The 18,685-nt window shown below is 48.5% G+C and overlaps 6 protein-coding genes across 6 annotated transcripts; 3 read left to right on the top strand and 3 right to left on the bottom strand.

Annotated features, from left to right (window-relative positions):
• Positions 1-3,737: 3,737 nt before the first annotated feature.
• DFJ58DRAFT_660120 (uncharacterized protein) lies at positions 3,738-3,899 on the bottom strand (the record flags this gene model as incomplete). Its single annotated transcript, XM_041382129.1, has 1 exon — positions 3,738-3,899. One exon carries the CDS (start codon positions 3,897-3,899, stop codon positions 3,738-3,740), a length of 162 nt encoding a protein of 53 aa, XP_041244163.1.
• Positions 3,900-7,213: 3,314 nt separating this feature from the next.
• DFJ58DRAFT_643723 (uncharacterized protein) lies at positions 7,214-7,615 on the bottom strand (the record flags this gene model as incomplete). The annotated part of the gene is made up of 1 exon (XM_041381385.1): positions 7,214-7,615. A coding segment is annotated over one exon (402 nt), but the record flags the coding sequence as incomplete, so codon positions are not given.
• A 124-nt stretch (positions 7,616-7,739) lies between these two features.
• DFJ58DRAFT_841265 (uncharacterized protein) lies at positions 7,740-8,713 on the bottom strand (the record flags this gene model as incomplete). The annotated part of the gene is made up of 5 exons (XM_041392692.1): positions 7,740-7,840; positions 7,873-7,876; positions 8,071-8,081; positions 8,254-8,527; positions 8,603-8,713. 5 exons carry the CDS (start codon positions 8,711-8,713, stop codon positions 7,740-7,742), a joined length of 501 nt encoding a protein of 166 aa, XP_041244161.1.
• An 88-nt stretch (positions 8,714-8,801) lies between these two features.
• DFJ58DRAFT_727730 (uncharacterized protein) lies at positions 8,802-11,974 on the top strand (the record flags this gene model as incomplete). Its single annotated transcript, XM_041385514.1, has 4 exons — positions 8,802-9,335; positions 9,390-9,680; positions 9,730-11,569; positions 11,628-11,974. 4 exons carry the CDS (start codon positions 8,802-8,804, stop codon positions 11,972-11,974), a joined length of 3,012 nt encoding a protein of 1,003 aa, XP_041244160.1.
• Positions 11,975-12,432: 458 nt separating this feature from the next.
• Positions 12,433-14,850, top strand: DFJ58DRAFT_841263 (uncharacterized protein; the record flags this gene model as incomplete). Its single annotated transcript, XM_041392691.1, has 4 exons — positions 12,433-13,752; positions 13,873-13,909; positions 13,959-14,119; positions 14,173-14,850. The coding sequence occupies 4 exons, from the start codon at positions 12,433-12,435 to the stop codon at positions 14,848-14,850; spliced, it is 2,196 nt and encodes a 731-aa protein (XP_041244159.1).
• A 291-nt stretch (positions 14,851-15,141) lies between these two features.
• Positions 15,142-17,541, top strand: DFJ58DRAFT_727728 (uncharacterized protein; the record flags this gene model as incomplete). The annotated part of the gene is made up of 7 exons (XM_041385513.1): positions 15,142-15,498; positions 15,552-16,128; positions 16,176-16,327; positions 16,381-16,753; positions 16,800-16,837; positions 16,889-17,221; positions 17,278-17,541. 7 exons carry the CDS (start codon positions 15,142-15,144, stop codon positions 17,539-17,541), a joined length of 2,094 nt encoding a protein of 697 aa, XP_041244158.1.
• Between the last annotated feature and the right edge of the window lie 1,144 nt (positions 17,542-18,685).

Genomic DNA, 18,685 nt, shown 5'->3' with positions numbered 1-18,685 from the left:
ACACGGATTGAGGGCAGAAGTTGTCGATTCATTGAGTGGGTAGTAAGCGTCTCGTCAATGAGGTCCATTGCTGGGATTACAGTGGCGAGATTAGGAGTTGAACGTGAGAAAAACAAGGTGGCGTCCTTGAGAATCTGCATGTGTTGTCAGCGTTGATGCTGACTTAATGCAACAGTGGCCAAACTCACCTTCAGAATGTCGTGCAACTGCTCCAGGATTGCCCACTCTCTGTCAGTTAGCTCCAATGCTCTCAGCCCCAAGTCCCGACACTGCGTTATCCTGTCGACAGCCTCTCGGTGCTTCAACGCTTGCTCCAACATATCGAATGTTGAGTTCCACCTTGTCGAAACGTCTCGAGGCAACATCCGGGTCGACATCTCAAGTTCTGTCAGAATATCATACCATGCAGGAAGGATTTTTGTGGTAGAGTGTATTATTTTATATGATAACTTTCGTATCTAATCAAATTTGGTCAACAGCAGCTCGTTCCTCACTCGTCAAGTGCTTACCTTGGCCAGAGCATCCTTGACAGGACGGACGCTGCTCTGCAACTCTCGTTGCTCCTCTGCATTCAAAATCGTAGCAGCATCGACCAATCCATCAATATCGTCATCATTATCGTTCTCGCTAGCATCACTGGTGTCACCTGCAAGCCCTTCATCATCTCCCTTGCCGACACCATCACTTTCTTGGTCATCCCAGCTGTCTCCCTCACCGCCATCACCCTTTTTCACATCGAATTCGCGGAGGACCGATTTTGCAACAAGATTCACAGTATGGAGGAAGCATCGAGTGTGACCTGCGCGCCCACCATAGTTCGGAAGCTCCACAGCGAGCTGGTCAATCATTTTGTTGTTATTAGATGCGTTGTCGCACGCAATGCAAAGGACCTTCGCGTCATTGGTAAGTCTCAATTGTTTGTATGGAATGGTTAGCTCACTTTGTCTGGGATTCTGAATTCTTCCAGGATCCCTTCAAATGCCCGCGCTAGCTCCTCCCCGGTGTGCGACTGTTACTGGATTAGCAACATCCTTTCTGTGAGTGATTTCCCTACCTTCGGTACTTCAACCACATCTAACGGAAAGCATAGCGGCACACCATTATGCTCCAAGTGGACCAATACTGCAATGAAGGCACGGTGGTTGGGTGATGTCCAAGCATCAGTTGAAAAATTGAGCCTGCCCGCATATTCCTAGTACGTGTTTTGTTATTATTGGCCTCGTTTGAACATTAATTAAACTAACCATCATCATTTTAGCAATTCGTTGTCGAGTTCGTGCAAAAACAAGCCGCACATCCCTCGAGACTGTGGACTTCGACGGTATGTAATACTCCGGTCGTCCTGTTTTCATAAGTGACTGAAATCCTCTGTCCTGCACGATTTCAAACGGCCGCAGATTCTCTGATACCCAGCGAACAATCTCGGCCCTGGTACACGACACATTAGAGGACAGCGCGGATAAGTTAGAATTGACCTTACTTTGTCTCAGCCTTGGTATGCTGACGATGCGAGTACGTTATTTTTTCCCTTTCCCTTTCTTTCAAATGAGGCTGTTATTGACCCATTTCGTAGTACACTGCCCACAATCTTCTTTCGCACTTCATTGGCGTCCTTGGCCTCATCGGCGGCTCGCAATACTTCTTCACCCCAGCACGACCGAACGTGTTTGCGCATGTTCCCTGTCGAGCGCGCATCACCTTTGTCGAGGTAACGTCTTACCGTAGTTTTGCAACCCTTGCCCTGGCACTTAAAGACATGTGCCCGCCGGCCATTCTCCTCGACAATCTTGGGAAATGGTTCAAAGAAAGCGTACACAGGTGAGATCCAGTCTTTCATGAATCGTTCTGTTGGTGTTTGATAAAATAATATCATTTCCTAGGTTTTCGAACATACTTAGCTCATCAGCGGCACTTTCGTCTTCATTTTCAGTCACCACAAGTTCAACATCATCGTTTTTCGCATTATCGCTATGTGAGTCTTCTTCCTCAGCTTCTGTATGGACGACAGCTTGTTGACTTGACGCAGGTGATGATCTCGACACTGCGATGTTCTTCTTCGATGCTGTTCTCGCAGCGCTTCCAGTGGGTGGGTTTGATTTTACCTTCTTCGGCTGTATCCTCACACTATCTCCATTGACATCAGCTTGGCGTTTTTTAGATGCAGTTTCTTCTAGTGCGGCTTGGGCTTTAGCAGAGACCTTGGGGACTCGTTTAGCAGTAGTATCAGAGTGCATGGTGTGAGTGAAGGGGCTGTGTTTTGTGCACTGTGTGCTAGCATTTTGCGTTGATGTTTGTAAATAGAGTTTGACATGTACAATATGTCCGAATTTCATTCATTTGATGGACCGTCATCAGTACTTGTACTAATATAATTTGAAACCCATGTCAGGGGTACGGGTACGGGTATGGGTACACTAATGTCAGACCCCTACCCATACCCCAGGGATACCCGTACCCGCAACCCGCACGGGTTACCCAGACCCGTGCTCTTGCCTAAATACAATCACGGGTGACTTTCATGCCAAGTAGTGAGGTGATAGGACCAAGGTCTGTTAATTTATAGTGTGAGGCGACATCTCGTTTGAACTCTGTGATAAGCTTGTTGTTACTGCTGGTCACTGCGCAGTCGTCAACGTGTGATGCGAGAATTAAGATGTCCGCGCCTATATGCTTGTAGAAAACTCCCCAGTCAGACTCTGCATGTGTCATGCCTAAACTCTTCAGCAATCGACACAACTCCTGATACCACTTCAGAGCTCCTTGTTTCGATCTGTAAAGTGCGACGTGCAACAATGCAACAGGATGTTTGAACTTTGTGTCGACCTTTAGACCAGGTGGGAGCTCCATGTAGATAATCTCGTCTTCGTTGAGCTTACCATTGAGGAAAGCGCTGTGGAAGTCGAAAACGTCGATATTCCAGTCGTTTTGTGCAGCAATGGCAAGGATGGTACGGAGGGATGCAAGGCGTGCAACGGGTGCGTAAGTGTCATAATAGTCTACGCCGTATACCTGGGAATAACCCTTAGCCACTAGCCGGGCTTTGTATTTGTCGATTTCCCCATCTGCGTTCTGCTTAATCCGGAATACCCACTTGCACCCTACTATGTTGGTGCCTTCTGGCCGCTCGACAATGGACCAGGTCCGTGCACCCTCTAGGGAGGTGAGTTCTTTGTTGATGGTGTCTTCCCACTTGGACAATCAGTCCGTTTACAGGCCTCTTTGATTGTTGTAGGGTCGCTTCCTTCTACAGCCGCAACTCCTGCCATCATAGCAAAAACCTCTTCATCATCCTCGTCTATCTCTCCATTCTCCCCCACCAGTCTGAGCTCGGCTGCCAAATGGGATTCTTCAGGGATGGGCTGCATACCACGGGGTAAGTCATTGCTGTGTCCATCTATAGTTCCTGTGCCATCGCGCAGACTTTTGATGTACGCTGACTCAACCCTCACTCGACTAGAGTGATGTGGCTGCGCCGTGCTTTCGAACTGTGGGCCAAGGTGATCAGAAGCAGTCGTTAGATTTGGTTGTGGGCTTGGGCTTTGACTGGTAGGTGTTGAACTGACATCATGGCCTCGTACCGTGTGGCTGACTGATGACGGAGGTGTGGAACCGACATGATTGCCTTGTGCCGTGCCGCTTGCCTTTTCCGTGGGTCCTTTCAGGGGCACCCTTACCTCTGCAGTGTCAAACATGACACTTCGTTCCACTGCTACTTGCCTGGCCTCAGGCAACCATACTCAGTGCCCATTGCTACTTGAATCGAAGCCCACCCATCTCCTGTCTATTGCTTGCATGTCAAGTTTCGAGCCATGGGTGGTATGGACCTTGACATGGCATCCCCATATTGGTAAGTTCATGAGATTGGGCTTTTTCTTGAATAACATTGCATAGGGTGTCATATTATTCAGCGTGCGAGTGATGGTACGATTCTTTAGCCATGTAGTGTGCATAATGGCCTCTCCCCACAGGAATTTTGGCAACTCGCTAGCATGTAGCAATGCGCGAGTCCATTCAGCGACGGTTTGGTTAAGGCATTTGGCTACGCCGTTGTGCTCCGGCGTGTCATGTATGGTGAGTTTGCGTTCAGTCCCTTTGCTCATGAGATAATGCGTGAAGTCATCACTAGTGAATTCTCCCCTGCAATCCGACTGAAGGTGTTTGATCTTGGTGTCAAACTGTGTGTTTGCCCAAGCTTCATAGTACTTGTAGGCATTGAATGGCTCATCCTTCGTGCGCAGAAGATACAGGTGAGAGTATCGCGTGTAATTGTCCATGAATGACACAAAATACTCTTTGTGTCCAGGGGTTCTCACTGGGGATGGTCCCCAGAGGTCACTGTGCACCTCGTCACTGAAGTTCTCACGTCGTGGGGGGTCTTGAATCTTGCCAATAGGTTTGCGTGTGGCCTTAGCATATTCGCAAGACTCACATCGTTCCATCATGGTCTCTGATGGGTCTAGGGTGATACCAGTGATCACATTGGAGCGGTGTATCCGCGACTGTGTGCCTGCGTGTTGCGAGCAAGGCAAGAAGTGGTGAAGAGCACTACGCTACGACAAAGCCTGAAGGACACTGAATGGCTCGCTAAACTACGGTGCTGCTCGGCTGCCACTCGGCTCCTACCCCTGGGGTCCCCTACTCCATGTGCCCCCCTTGAAAAAACGGCGGCGTCCTCGTCGCCCTCTAAACGCAGAAACTTGGTCTGACATGTGTGTCCAACCTAGTGTTCGAAGAGCACAGCTCAGATCTCGAAGACGTGGATCTTGTTCCCAATCCAGTGACGCAATGTGAGTTTGCGCACCAGGTATTTCAAGCGCTGGACATGGCGGGGATGCAACAAAGTCAACAGTTGCTGATGCTGCAGTGAAGTTTACAGAGGGTTTGACGAGCACGTTGTCCGATGCTGCAACTGCCAGTGCTACCTTGGGCAGTTCGAAGTCAGGCTGGGGCTGTGCTCGCTGCGGGAAGCTCCGACTGCATTGATCTGATGACCGACGGTGACGGCACTGAAGACTAGACCACAGGTTGGTGTTTGAGCTCCGTAGAACAGAAAAATCGCGTGGTTGTTGTGGCGGAAGTGTTGGTTGAGTGGGGAATGTGAATAGAACAGTTGAATCAACGTCATCTGCCCAGTTAAATGACTGAGCAGGGCTCGTGCCGTTAGTAGGCGCTGGTCGTGGACTGACAGTGTTGACTGTCTCAGTTTGTGTACCGCATGTTATGTAAGTCTTCGCTGCAATGGAGACAGTCTGGAAGCTGCGGTCTCTATAAAGACGGATGGGGGCAACCATAGTTCCAGCTCGTATGAGTGCAGCCTTCTGTTCCCTTGCGAGATCTTGTGCGGAGCGCTCGGAATAGACAGAGTAAGAGGCGTTAAGAGGCGTAACAATTACTGCGGGCGTGGTATGCGGAAAGTTGCGGGACCATCTGGTCAAAAATGCGGATTTGAGCTTTTGCCAAGAAAGCTTCTCATTGTACGGTAAGTCGAAAAACCACTGTAATGCAGTGCCTGCGAGAGAGTGGCTAAAGCATATATGGCGGGAGGCTATTGCAATGCCGGCGGCATCGAGCGCGCAGCTATAATCTTCCATCCATTCAGAAGCATCCTGCATGCCAGTCAACTTGCGGCAGGAAGGTCTAGCAGGGACAGACATGATGCTATAAAAGTGCGGGAGCCGAAAAACAGTGGTGGTTGTGGTTGAAAGTGCGCGAGAGTACGCCGAAGTGCGTGAACGTACGCGAAAGTGCTCGGTGTCGATGGGCTTCTCTACCCTGTGACACTGAACTCTACTAGAGTCCGTTGACTCTAATATGTGTTGCTCGTTACTCAACGAGACTCTCTCTAACTCTCAGGCTGGGTAATCTGGACTCTGGGCTCTGGACTCTAGACTCTGGACTCGAAGGGGGAAGGACCAAAGCGAAGCTTGGTTGAGGCGAACTCGCTCTGTTCACCAGTTGGAGCGGTGTATCCGCGACTGTGTGCCTGCATGTTGCGAGCAAGGCAAGAAGTGGTGAAGAGCACTATGCTACGACAAAGCCCGAAGGACACTGAATGGCTCGCTAAACTACGGTGCTGCTCGGCTGCCACTCGGCTCCTACCCCCGGGGTCCCCTACTCCAGCGTCATCACGAATCATTTGCAGGATGGTACTGGGGGCTATATGTCCTAGCCGGATATGTATTTCTTGCATGGTGAGCGATTCTTTAGCATTTGCTACTCCCGTGAATAACCTCCGTGGGCCTTTGATACAGTAAAGGCCTTTGTTCACTGGTACCTCCCCCAGCTTCTTCCTCTTTTCATCGAAAATCTTGCACGAACTCTCGTGGAATAGTGCAGCGTACCCAGCTGCAGCAAGACGATTGATGGAGACAAGTGTGACACCCATTTTCGGTGCATAAAGTACGTCTTTCAGGAGTAGTTTGATGCTTGATTGCCCATTAGGCAGTGTGATGAGTAGGGATCCTTTACCGGTGGCTTCAAAGGTGTGTTTGTTGGCGGTTGTGATGGGTTTTGGTGTGATGCTAACGAAGTCTTTGAATAGATCGCGATAGGACGACATGTGCCTTGATGCACCAGAGTCCAGTAACTCTGTTCGGGATTCAGACTGCGAGTTTGAGTTAGCCAGTGTGGCGTAGGTGAACGATGTTTGTTCATCCATCTCATCTGTATCATCCATATCATCCATTAACCAAACACCTTCAGGTTCATCGTCATTGCCCTTTTCCTTGGCGCTAGCGGCTGTTTCGGCTCTTTTGTCCTTGCCTTTGGTGTCAGGCCGCTCTTTGCCCTTCCCACCAGATGCTCCTCCCCCGGGTCCTTGACAATTGCGTTGCATATGACCATACTTGCCACAATTGTGGCAGTTTCCTTTGATTCTCCGAGTGCGCTGATTTGTGTTTGTGTTGTAGGCAGCGTCGTCATTCGAGGATCCGGCCTTCTTGGATTTGGAGGCTCAACGGTCGTATTCATCGACAATGGTCGACATCAACGTGTCAGAGGTGAGTATGACCTTTGATACTTTGGCTGATGCTGTCAGCGCTGATAAATGAGGGTCGTAGGACGCTGGGAGGGAGCTCATGATCATGGCCGTGAAGCTTTCGTCCATGGGCGCATGCCCCAACAATGACAGCTGTTCCTTCATGGTGTGCATCTTGTCAAAGTGCTCGTAGACGTTGCCCTTCTCTGGGCACTTCAGGTCTTGTAGCTTGCGCAGTAGCTCGACAGAGACTACGCGCAAGTGTTGCTCAAATAAACTCGAAAGGTGCATAAAGATCTCTTTAGCTGTGTCTAGATTTTTGATTTGAATGAATAGGGAATCAGGAATCATTCCCGTGATTTGCTGTTTCGTTATGGCTTGCCCGGTGCGCCATTCTTTCAATTCCATTTTGTATGTGCTAACCTCTTTTAATCCGTCTACAGTTGTCGGTACCCATGACACTCCTCTGCCAGACAAAGTCTGGGGGTCAATTGGCTTTGTCTCAGTGCCATCCAAATGGCCGAGCAGCCCACGAGCGTCTATGGACCGTTGAAGTCGCTCCTTGTACATCATCCAGTTCTCGCCATTGGCGACCAGCTTCAGGATCCGAAGAAAGTCATCGCCGAGTTTTCCATTGGAGGTCGACATAATTGTAAGTTTGTTCTCCGCGTTGAATTGGTTTTCAATTGACGAGCGCAGGGCTCATAACCTGCAGCAAGTATAGCTCAGCGACGGACGGAGTCAACTATATATATTGGGTACATCAGTAAATCACAAATTTCTCCACAGAATGTACACAAATCATGTTCCCACGACAGTGAGCCACAGAGTCCACAGTTCCGCCAAAGTCACAGCCAACAGTGGCTGCAAAGTATACATTGTCTCCAGTTACTCACAGTTCTACAGTATAATTCAAGAATTTATCAACTAATATAGGTAGTAGTTACATAGTACTTTTCTCTAGGTCTATACGACTCAGTTTCGTACGATATGACTTGGCTTCAAATTGAATGATCAAACTTAAACAGCCGCAGTGAAGATAGTTTAAGATCTGAGTGAGACGCATATGTTCATTCACGCCTGAGAGGACATACAACAAATAACACTGCATAGCGAAATATTCATGCAACAACAGCATATACATAAGTTGAGTATCATAATAATGTGAAGAGGGAGCGCTCGGATCAATCAAGCTGGACGGTGAGGTGACGACCACGTTCAGTATCTTCTACTGGGATAATCAACCTCCTGCATCAAGTTTCGTATCGTTAGCTTACCAGTTTGTAGGCGGCCATCGCGTGTTTGAGTCGGATGAGGAAAATGACTCCATCCATTCTTCTTAAATGCGATTCGCATGCACCCTAATCCAACATCCGCGTCCTCCAGTCGTTTTTCTGCTTCTTCAGCTCGATATCGGAGTAAGTTTGCCAACACTTCGTTCTCGCGTATTATACAGTCCGCCAGTGTCTTTTGCGCTAGATAAACTTGCCGCTTAGCTCTTACAAGGTCCAACACCAGGTTGGCCTCAGAGTCGGTTGGATCCTGTATGGACTGTTAAAATGTAAGGTACATCGAAAAAGCGAATTTCAAGATCGACATCACCAAGGAATTGACAGAATGAAGAACATTGTATATGTCATATGCACCCGATGGTCCTTCGCGATGATGTAAACGGGAGATCTGCTCGTCCATCCCTGGTGCGCGTGCTGATAGAGATCGCAGTTTGGTTATGTTCATGGTAGTATTGTTTAAGTCAGTATCGGAAAATGCCGAAATATCGATCAGAAGGTTAATGATGACTGTCGTATGTCTCACCCTTACCCTTATGCCTCAATGTCCATCGTGCGGAAAAATTCTGAAGGACCACACATCTGTCACTCGCCATATGAGCCAGCCCCGGTCTGGCTGCAACACGTGGCTAGAAGATATCATCAAGCTTAATTCCCTCATTCCACGCAACACGTGGCTAGAAGATATCATCAAGCTTAATTCCCTCATTCCACCCTTGGACCCAGTGAATATCGAGCACGACATTTCTCATGAACCAGAACTCGGAGGCAAGGCCTTGGTAGTTGACTTTGGTGATGATGGCGGTGAATTCGGTGATGAAGAGAATATCATGGGAGGTGGAATTATGGATGAGGGCGGTGAAGTAACCGAATACTATCCTGACCCTCCACTTGCCTATCAGGATGGCTACACCTTTTTGAACCTATTTGACGCTGACGAAAATAGTGTGTATCGCAAGAACAACCTTTACTATCCATTTAGTGGTCGAAGAGATTGGCAAGTTGCGGCATGGCTGCTTCGTTCGGGCCTGAGCATGGGCAAGATCGATTCCTTCCTATCGCTTGAAATGGTGAGTGTCCGAACTTCATACTGGTTACCATTCCATAACTGTTGGACTTTCTAGATCAAAGAATTACCTTTGTCATTCTCCTCAGCTAAAGAACTACGGGGTCGAGCTGAAATGCTCCCCAGTGGTCCGCGTTGGATGTCCAAAGTAATACCCACATCGCATGCAACAAAGTCACCGGTAGTTTTATATTGGCGCGACCCTCTAGAATGCATCGCCAGCATCTTCAACAACCCCATATTTCACAATCGTATTGATTCCAGGCCTCGCAAGGTGTACACTACTGCAGAGAAGCGGTGTCGTGTATATACTGAATGGATGACGGGAAATGATGCTTGGGATATGCAGGTGCGTACCATGTTGACTTTCGGTGTCTCTGGCTTATTTATCCTTGAAGGCCGCTATACCTAGTGGTGCGACCCTCCTCGGTACCATCCTATCCTCCGACAAGACGAACATCACTGCCTTAACAGGCGATCGCATTGCTCACCCACTTCTTATAAGCCTTGCAAACATACATATGAATATACGTCTAAAATCGTCTTCGAGTGCTTTCGTTCTCACCGCTCTACTACCGGTCCCGAAGTTCGTGCATAAGAAGAAACGAATGAAGGGTGTATTGGAGGATCGCCTCATACATGAATGTTTGGACATCGTTCTTGAACCTCTGAAACAGGCAGCTCGACATGGCGTCATGCTATCGGATCCCATTGGCAACAGTCGTTATTGCTTCACCCCGCTTGCCAGTTATATTGCTGACACCCCTGAAGCCATGATGTTAGCAACGGTCGGTGGCAAAACATCGCCAGTGACCATGGCAATGTATAAGCAGTTCGGGGATGCCTTCCAGCATGAACCTCGGACGAAATCCACGACTCTTGCGCAGCTTACAGTTGTGCGTTCACGCGCTGATCCCCTCGATATCGAGGCCTTCTTCCGCGAGGCACAGAAGTTCCGCCTGAATGGGGTTGCTGAGCCGTTCTTTCGAGACTGGATACTCGCGGAACCATCTCATTTCTTTACACCGGAAGACCTTCACCACATTCATAAAGAATTCTGGGACCATGACGCGCAATGGCTCATTTGTGCAGTCGGAGAGTCCGAGATTGATTTCCGGTTTTCTGTTTTGCAGCCGATCACTGGTTATCAGCACTTCCACGGAGGCATTTCGAAACTGAAACAGGTTACCGGTCGTTGTCATCGTGATGTTCAACGATACATCATTGCAGTATGTGCGGACGCAGCTCCTGGTGTTCTCACTGCCGTACGCGCACTCATGCAGTTCCGTTATCGTGTGCAGTCACCACGCATCGACGACGATGATATCAGGCGCATATCAGGCGCATTGGACGAGTTTCATTCAAACAAGGATTCAATTATCGCTGCGGGAGTTCGCCGAGGGAAGGGTAATAGACCTATTGCCAATTGGCATATACCCAAGTTGGAGTTAATGCAGAACATTGTTCCAAGCATTCGCAACTCTGGGGTCATCAGACAGTGGTCTGCGGATGTCACAGAACATGCGCATGTGACTGAAATCAAAGACCCTGCAAGGGCAAGCAACAATCACAACTACGATCCTCAGATATGTCGACACTTGGACCGTGCCGAAAAGTGTCAGCGCTTTGAGCTCGCCACTAGCCTTTTGGATGCAAAACAGACTACTGAGCAGCTGGAGAACATCAACATCGATGCTGACGCTGACGATGCCGATGCTGATGCTGACACTCCAATCGAACTTTCCGCGGTGCAGGAACTCCCACGTCATCCTGTCATCAGCTATTTTGCCATTGCTAGGGCATTGCAGTACAGACCCCTGGGTTCTGTACCTCTTCCATTACGTTCATTTGTCGTCGGCCGCACTGCATTTCATATTGCATACGATGCGTCCATTAGGAAGATCTCTATCGACGACGTCGCCATCAAATTTTCCCTTCCAGATCTGCGACCAGCTATCGCTGATTTCATTCAGCGTGAGGCGACTTGTGGAGACCAACACATCCATGCAATAGGCGGTCCAAGAAGAGGGGCACATACGGCTATCCTTCCTTTTGACAGGGTTCAAGTCTGGTTCAAAGTTCGCTTACAAGAAACAGAATTTCACGATGCTCACACTATCAGACCAGCTCAAACACTAAATTGTGCCCCACCCTGCCACCCCTGGAATTTAGGTCGTTATGACACAGCTATCGTTCAAACTAGTGCGGGCTTTTCATGGCCTAGTAGTGGACTTTCAGGTGTGAATTCTGTCTTGTGTCACAATACTTGTCTCAGCCTCAACTGTACCCTGTATAGGTCACACTGTCGCCCAGATCAGACTGATCATGCGGCCTATTGGTAAGAGCGGCACATCATGGTCATGGAAAGACCAATTTCTCAGCTACGTGCAATGCTTCGATATCTCGCATGATCGTGATGCAACTACGCAACTTCATGTACTCAAACGCTCAAAACACTCAAATGGTGTTCGGATGGGGGACGTGATTCCGCTCTCTCAACTAAGGGCGCCTATAAATCTTGTTCCTCGCTTTGGAGCCACTGCAGATAAACGCCTCACTGTTTATAATAGCATGGAGCATGCCGCGGAGTTTTGGTTGAATGAGTATTGGGAAAAACACACATTCTTTGCCCTATCAGCATAGTATTTGATTCGAGATAAGACCATTTTGTGTGCTATCATTTCTTTACTTTCCATATGTATGCTGGCATGGTTTTTTTCGGAGTTCTATGCCTCGTTATGCCAACTGCGAGACACGCCAGAACAATCGACCTAGGGAAAAAACTGTCATCCTTCTTGACAGCTCCCCCCATCCATAATATAAAAGTGATGGATGAACTCACAACTTCTGAACTCAACCGCTTGATACTCCATGAGCCTGCGTTTACCAACAAAGACGAGCTCAGCCATACCTTATCTCTTATATTCCAGTCATGCACTGTTGAAGTCCCCAAAGCGGAGGATCTTGTGGTTCCGTTAAGCAAGATACCCCCCGACAGTCAGCTCGATGATCTGGAAGCTTTTTCTCTGGCTCCAGATGGAGCTCCCATGGTGCCGCTATATAACACTCAAAAGCGTCGATGGAATTGGCCCCTTCCAACAATGCATGGACAGGGACGAACTACGAAAAAAAGTGAGCGAGGAGGAACTGAGAGTGGCACAAAAGAGAAGTCGGGAGAATGGGTGTTGATCGATGAAACGAACAAAACCGAGTTACTAGCCTCTGGGGGGCTGGATGCACCGCTGGCATCTACAAGTGAAGCTACCGAGAGCATGCTGCCATTCGCTGATGCAGACCTTTTGACGGATGAAGGATCGAAGTCAGACGACGGGGAGGACAGGGACTTGGACTGCCTGTCTTCCTCAGCTGTAGCCTCGGAGGGTCCATTAACGACAGAACGCATCTTCTCATCATTCTTCAATGTTGTTTCTACGGCCCTCCTTGCATTGCAGCCTGATCTTGCTCACACACGCAACTTATCACGCACCTGGAGTGCGGCAAATTCATCACGCCCAGTACCTGGTGAAGAAATCCCGCGCAAACCAGATCTTACCCTACTAGACAATGTTGAAGCTAGGTGGGATACGATCAAAGCGGTATGCGAGTTGACATCCAGCGCATACAAACCTTCGAGCACCCTTGCGAAGACTCTTGATACCAAAGCATACCTTCTTCTAAAGCACCAACCCTGGAGACGGTTTGCGCTGCTGATATCCTTGTGCAATGGGTATCGCGATCTTCGTGTCCACCTGTACGACCATTCCGGAGGTGTCGTAAGCCCTTGCACTAACATCGATCAAGAACCAGACAGATACTTGTATATCTTGTCATGCGTTGTATTTGGTAATCTTGAGTGCATCGGATACGACACCACAATCAGCATATTCGCGCATACACTTCCGCAGACTCTCAAAACACATTCTACTTGCCTCCTGCAGAACGAAGGTTCATCCCAGGACGTCGCACCAACTCACTCCCCGGGCCAGATCGAGAGCACATCCCCCCCCCAGTTCGAGAGTACATCTTCACTTGCTAGTACCACTCCTCAGATTGACTTGGAGACAGAACCTACCGAGGATAACGCCGATGAAGATGACGGTAGCTTCCCAGTGGAACTCCCAATAGAGATCCCTCAGGATCCTCTTCTCGAACCTCTGCCGGAGCCAATCGGGAAGATACGGGTCAACGACCATTTTTATGACATTTTGGATATTATTTTTTCGAGGCAGGGTCTTGTGGGCCGCGGTACTGTTTGCTATCATGTGAGGAAGAATGATGAGGAGTTTATAATCAAGGACTACTGGGCCATTGGAGGAAATAAAGAAGCCTTGAATGAAATCAAGATGATGGAGAAGATGAAAGGCGTCTGTGGTGTCCCCCAGCTGGTTGAATATTGGCTCGTTGAGGTCACCCCTGGCAAGGTGGATCAAACAGTGGAATATCGCTACAGGTCCGTGCGAAGTCTGCAGGGTACATTCCGTACTCACATTCGCGTGGTCTTGAAACCCCGGGGATGACCTTTACACAAATTCCGCACAAAGTACGAGTTGCTGGCCTCGGTACGGGATATCGTGCAAAGTAAGTATCATACATTGTGATGCGCGAGCATTTACTGACCTATCTTTAGTTCAGAAGGAAGCAGTTGAACAACGCAATGTTCTTCACCGCGATTGTAGTCTCTTCAATGCCATGATCGAGGACGATGGTAACGGCACCCACGGAATGCTGATAGATTGGGAGTTTGCCGTGAAGATCTTGAAGAATCAGAGTTACACTGTTGGGGGCACCGTCAGTATTTCTTTTGAGTTAGTTGAGAAATCAACGTTGAACGTTGTATTTAGGGCACATTACCCTTCATGTCCCGAGCACTTCTCCTGCAGCTCCACCTCAAGACTCCAACTGATGTGCTCGAGCTTAAGGGGGCCTCAAGTTCGAGACCATACCCACCCCCCCTAATCAAGCACTGCTACCAAGACGACCTCGAGTCCATGTTCTATGTCTTCATATGGATTCTCATCGAGTTCAGGGGTCCCCTTGGCATGAAGCGTATTCTCGACAAGAGCCACAATTGGATACCGCACGAGTGGTCTGCCTCGAAGTTCAAGACGTGCTGCGATAGTAAAACATCATTTTTTTGGCACGATGAGCACTACGTCAAGGAGCTTACTGAACAAATCCATCCATACTTCAAAAGCCTCATTCCTGTTGTGTTGGATTGGTATGAGCTCATGAAAAACCCGAAAAACGTGCATTTCGACGACGTGCTTACGGTGTTGAATAAACATCTTGCGGACCTTCCGATGGATGAGCCCTCACCCGAACTCCTGGTTTCAAGGTGGTTGCTCAGGGCACTCAAGGAACAGGATGAGAAAGATGAGAAGGAGGGCCCAAGTGTTGAGGAAAAGATGTCGCAGTCGGTTGCTGGGACTCTGCCGGGCAACAAGAACAAGCGAGTCATAGATTATCGATGGACGATGGAAGCTATGCCCAAGCCGAAGAGGTCCAAGACTCGGAGATAGGAACTTGAAAACGCATCTGATTCATTATGTCATTTCAATTGGATTTGTTTGAGTCACTGATGATATATATAATCGCGCTAACCTCCGCACAACATGATACCATACGACTACATCATTACTCAACCACATCATTTGTATCATGCCTGCAGGCCAACACTCGACTAATATCTCTGAACACGTTGATTCTGACTTCACTAAAATTCCACGCTGTTACCCACGCCGAGCTCGAGTCATAGTAATTGCGATACATTCCTTATTAAAAGCCATCAAGGTAAGTTTTTTGTTTCCTTCATGCCAGTTTCTCCCTGGTGTCAGCCTCAGATGCCATCTCAACGTCAGGACCCAGCTCGCACTAGCCCTAAGAAGAGGAAGACAAAGCGCAAAGCCGCGGATTCTGACGGGCGGGATGTGTCAACCAAGAAATCGCGGGCTGAGGCTGAAGCACCCATCGCGTCGCAGCAGCCTACTCGACGTTCTGGACGTCCTGGTGCTGGAACAGGAGGTAGAGTTAGTCAACTCGAGATCATTGGAGCACTCTTGGGTGCCCCAGCACATACCAGCCAGCCCAAAGGCTCCACCTCCCTCGACTCTAGTATCCCTACCAATCCGCTTGCTCCAGAACCGCCTCACAAGAGAGGCCGGATGAAGGTTTTTTTCGTTTTTTACTTGTAGTAACAGACTGATCACTCTGAATACATCAGAAGCCCCCTCCACCATATAGTGCCTCTGGCAAGCCGATGGATTCTGCGCCTTCGAGACCACAGGGGGAAAAAGCTACAGTGGCGAAGAAACCTGCTCCCGTTGCCTCAACTGTCGAGTCCATGGATTCTGCGCCTTCGAAACCACGGGGAAAAAAAGCTACATTGACGAAGAAAACTACTCCCGTTGCCTCGACTGTCGAGCCCCCAAACCTCCAACCCAGTTTCGTACATCGTGAAGCGGGTGCACGCTTTGGTTTTTCTCAGTTCATCGTTCCCCCTGGTACAGAGCCTGACCTGCAGGCACTCAACAACCCTTTTGTGGCTGCAGCCAGGGAGAAGCAGGCTCTTTCAGCAGGTCTAGCTGCACGTCAGCCTGATGCTAACTCAGACTTATTCCAGAACCTGGATCCTACCCTTCGGCCAGTCAACAACGGACCGCAAGATTCAGGAGCTGAAAGCACGGAGACATCTAGTGAGGGTGGCGATGGAAATACTGACGACGACGACGATGACGAAGATCACACGGACAATGAAGTTGGCTGGGGAGCAGCGCAGGGGCGCGTGACTGAACATCCTGGTAAGCAAATCAATGATCACCATCATGACATACTAAACGAGCGACAGGTTTCTCAAAAGAAGATTTACCGTCTCAACCCCATGTCGCTCGTGCTCTTCCAACCGACTTCAATTTTCAATATTCACGTGATGAAGGTGACATTAACGCAGAAAGATCTTTGGCAGATGATATCTCCAGTACTGATGATACCACGACCAAGGTATAGTTTATTTAGTTTCCTGAAAGCCTACTAATTTTCTGTTTGTTTGGCAGCCGGCTGAACCTAAGCCAGATGATGTCTTACAGCGCCACCACCAGAAAAATGGACGCCCTCGACTTCCTGATCCACAAGTTCTTGACCTCCTACGTCACGCCGAGACAAAGTCTTCCAAGTCAAAGGACACAAACGTCAAGACTACATCAGCAAAAGTGAAGGAATCAGGTGATGGGCCTAGAGCCACTCAACTAGGCTGGTATGGTCCACGATGGAAAAACTTCCTTGAGGTTACGAAGAGCGAGTGCCGCGCCCAACACGCGATAGAGAACCCATTCCCCAAACTAGCGAAAGATTTGACAGGTTCCATCAACGAGATACTCATGGCTTCGCTTGTCGAATGGCTCGAGGGTGGTCAACAAGTCGAAGAGGGTAGGTCTTTTTTGCTGTCGAGATATTTTACTGACGTGTCTACCAGGTATTTGGCCTGATCGCAAGCATGATATGGCAAAACTGGTGTGTGCATTCATTGGCACGCATCCGATATCTAACGTGCTGTTATGTTAGCTGTATGAGGATTTATCAACGTGGCGCTCGGACCTCAAGAAGACCGTTGCCAGTATTGTGCCCTCCATGTACGACCTCATACCTCCATCTCATGTCCCACCCCAACAACGTGCTGCCTGGGTTGAAGAAGCTGCCACGGAGTTGCTCAAAGACGCTATTTTCTTACGCAACGGTGTAGATGAAAATGGGAAAACCGAAAACGCCTCTCATCCTGTGCTCCGCGAGGCTTCTATCTCTTTCTTCTATACAGGGTCTTACCGTGTTGCTCGCAGGAGACCTGAGGTCTTCCAGAAGTCTTTACCGCTAGAGTGCTTGGCACTGGTTTGCACCGCGGTATTTTTTCGTCCTTCCATGTCCTACTAACAACACACTGACCACATGTTTGATAGGTTAATTGTGTCCTAGATGGCTTTGCTAAGAACGGCAGCGGAAAATCATTTCCGAAGTTCACCGCAAAGGAATACTCTTCTTTGTATACTGCTATGCTCACTAACCTGGAATCGATCATGCGTGACCCTTACCATGGACCGAAATTAGCGCGGCAACTTCGTTCCTGGGCTGCAGCTGGATGGCAAGGAGTTTTTGCTTTCGAAGTATTGCATGCTGATGAAGTTCTCACAGGGCGGAGTCCTACAAAGTCGACGGCAATGTGAATGACGCTTCGAGACATTCTCATTTGAAAATCATCCTTGATTGACGTCTTTCTATTCTTGACATTATTGCCCCGCATTGATTCTATCTCGAGCGTCGTTTAGTGTAGTATGCATCTGATTGAATGCTATTATTGATTTTGTCGATTTTTTGCTTGTGTGTACATGTGTGAACAGTCGAGCAGCTAGCAGCAGCGGCACAATTATATTTTATTGGTACAAGAGCCCTTCTCTGGGTGTCTGTGAGTTATCTGTACAGAGATCTACAGAGTGAAGTAGTACTGTAGTGAGCTGTATAGAAGGGACCAAGCTGTCGGCCTGTCACACTGTACAGTTCTGTACAGTTCTGTACAGAACCGAGTGATTTACTGATGTATAGTACCTGCAGCAAGTATAGCTGCATAGGATGTGAGTTACATGTATGATATATATGAGAACGATACTGACCTCAGCGATGGATGGAGTCAACTGAGGAAAGCAGGCAAGTGAAGAGCAAAGGAAAATTTCTAGGTGGTTAGATAAGCAAACGGCACCGAAGGACAATAGCGAGTGTTTAATATCCAACACTTCTTCTGACTGCTATAAGTTGATTCCATCTACAGGTTGTCATGCGCAACCATGGCCACCATATGGACATGCAGCCCTACATCTGTGCTGGCCCATATACACACAAGATTATGCATACAAGCTGTCATTGATACAGGCCGTACAGCCTATCATCAAGCGATGACAGGACACTACTGTTACACGTAGTCTCATCGAAAACCACCGCTAACATCAGATTCTTCCCGTGTTTGCACGAGCTAGTCATCGTGAGACTGATTCGTGGTTCACGACACTACAATGTGCTACTGTCATTCTCGCCTGCACAACCAGCCACATCGTCAGACAGGTTTTACTCATTTGGCATGTTTAGCTTGAATTCATCAATTTATCTTAGCTATTCTTAGCCAAGTGGTTAACAGGTTCAAGATCTATTTGCGCAGGTTTAAAACTCGCCAACAATGTTTTTCTCCACAAGTTTCTCCATGATTGCACCTTGTGCATGAGGGTTAGGGTTAGTATACATCCTGTTAGGGTTAGTTAGGGTTTTGCATGTGTCATCAAATACGCAGTACATGTGGTGATATCTACTATAACATAAAGG

Source organism: Suillus subalutaceus (assembly GCF_016647625.1).
Source record: "Suillus subalutaceus strain FC151 chromosome Unknown DFJ58scaffold_50, whole genome shotgun sequence".
NCBI lineage: Eukaryota > Fungi > Basidiomycota > Agaricomycetes > Boletales > Suillaceae > Suillus > Suillus subalutaceus.
Note: the sequence above shows the minus strand (reverse complement) of the source record. Positions and strands in the feature narration are given on the sequence as shown.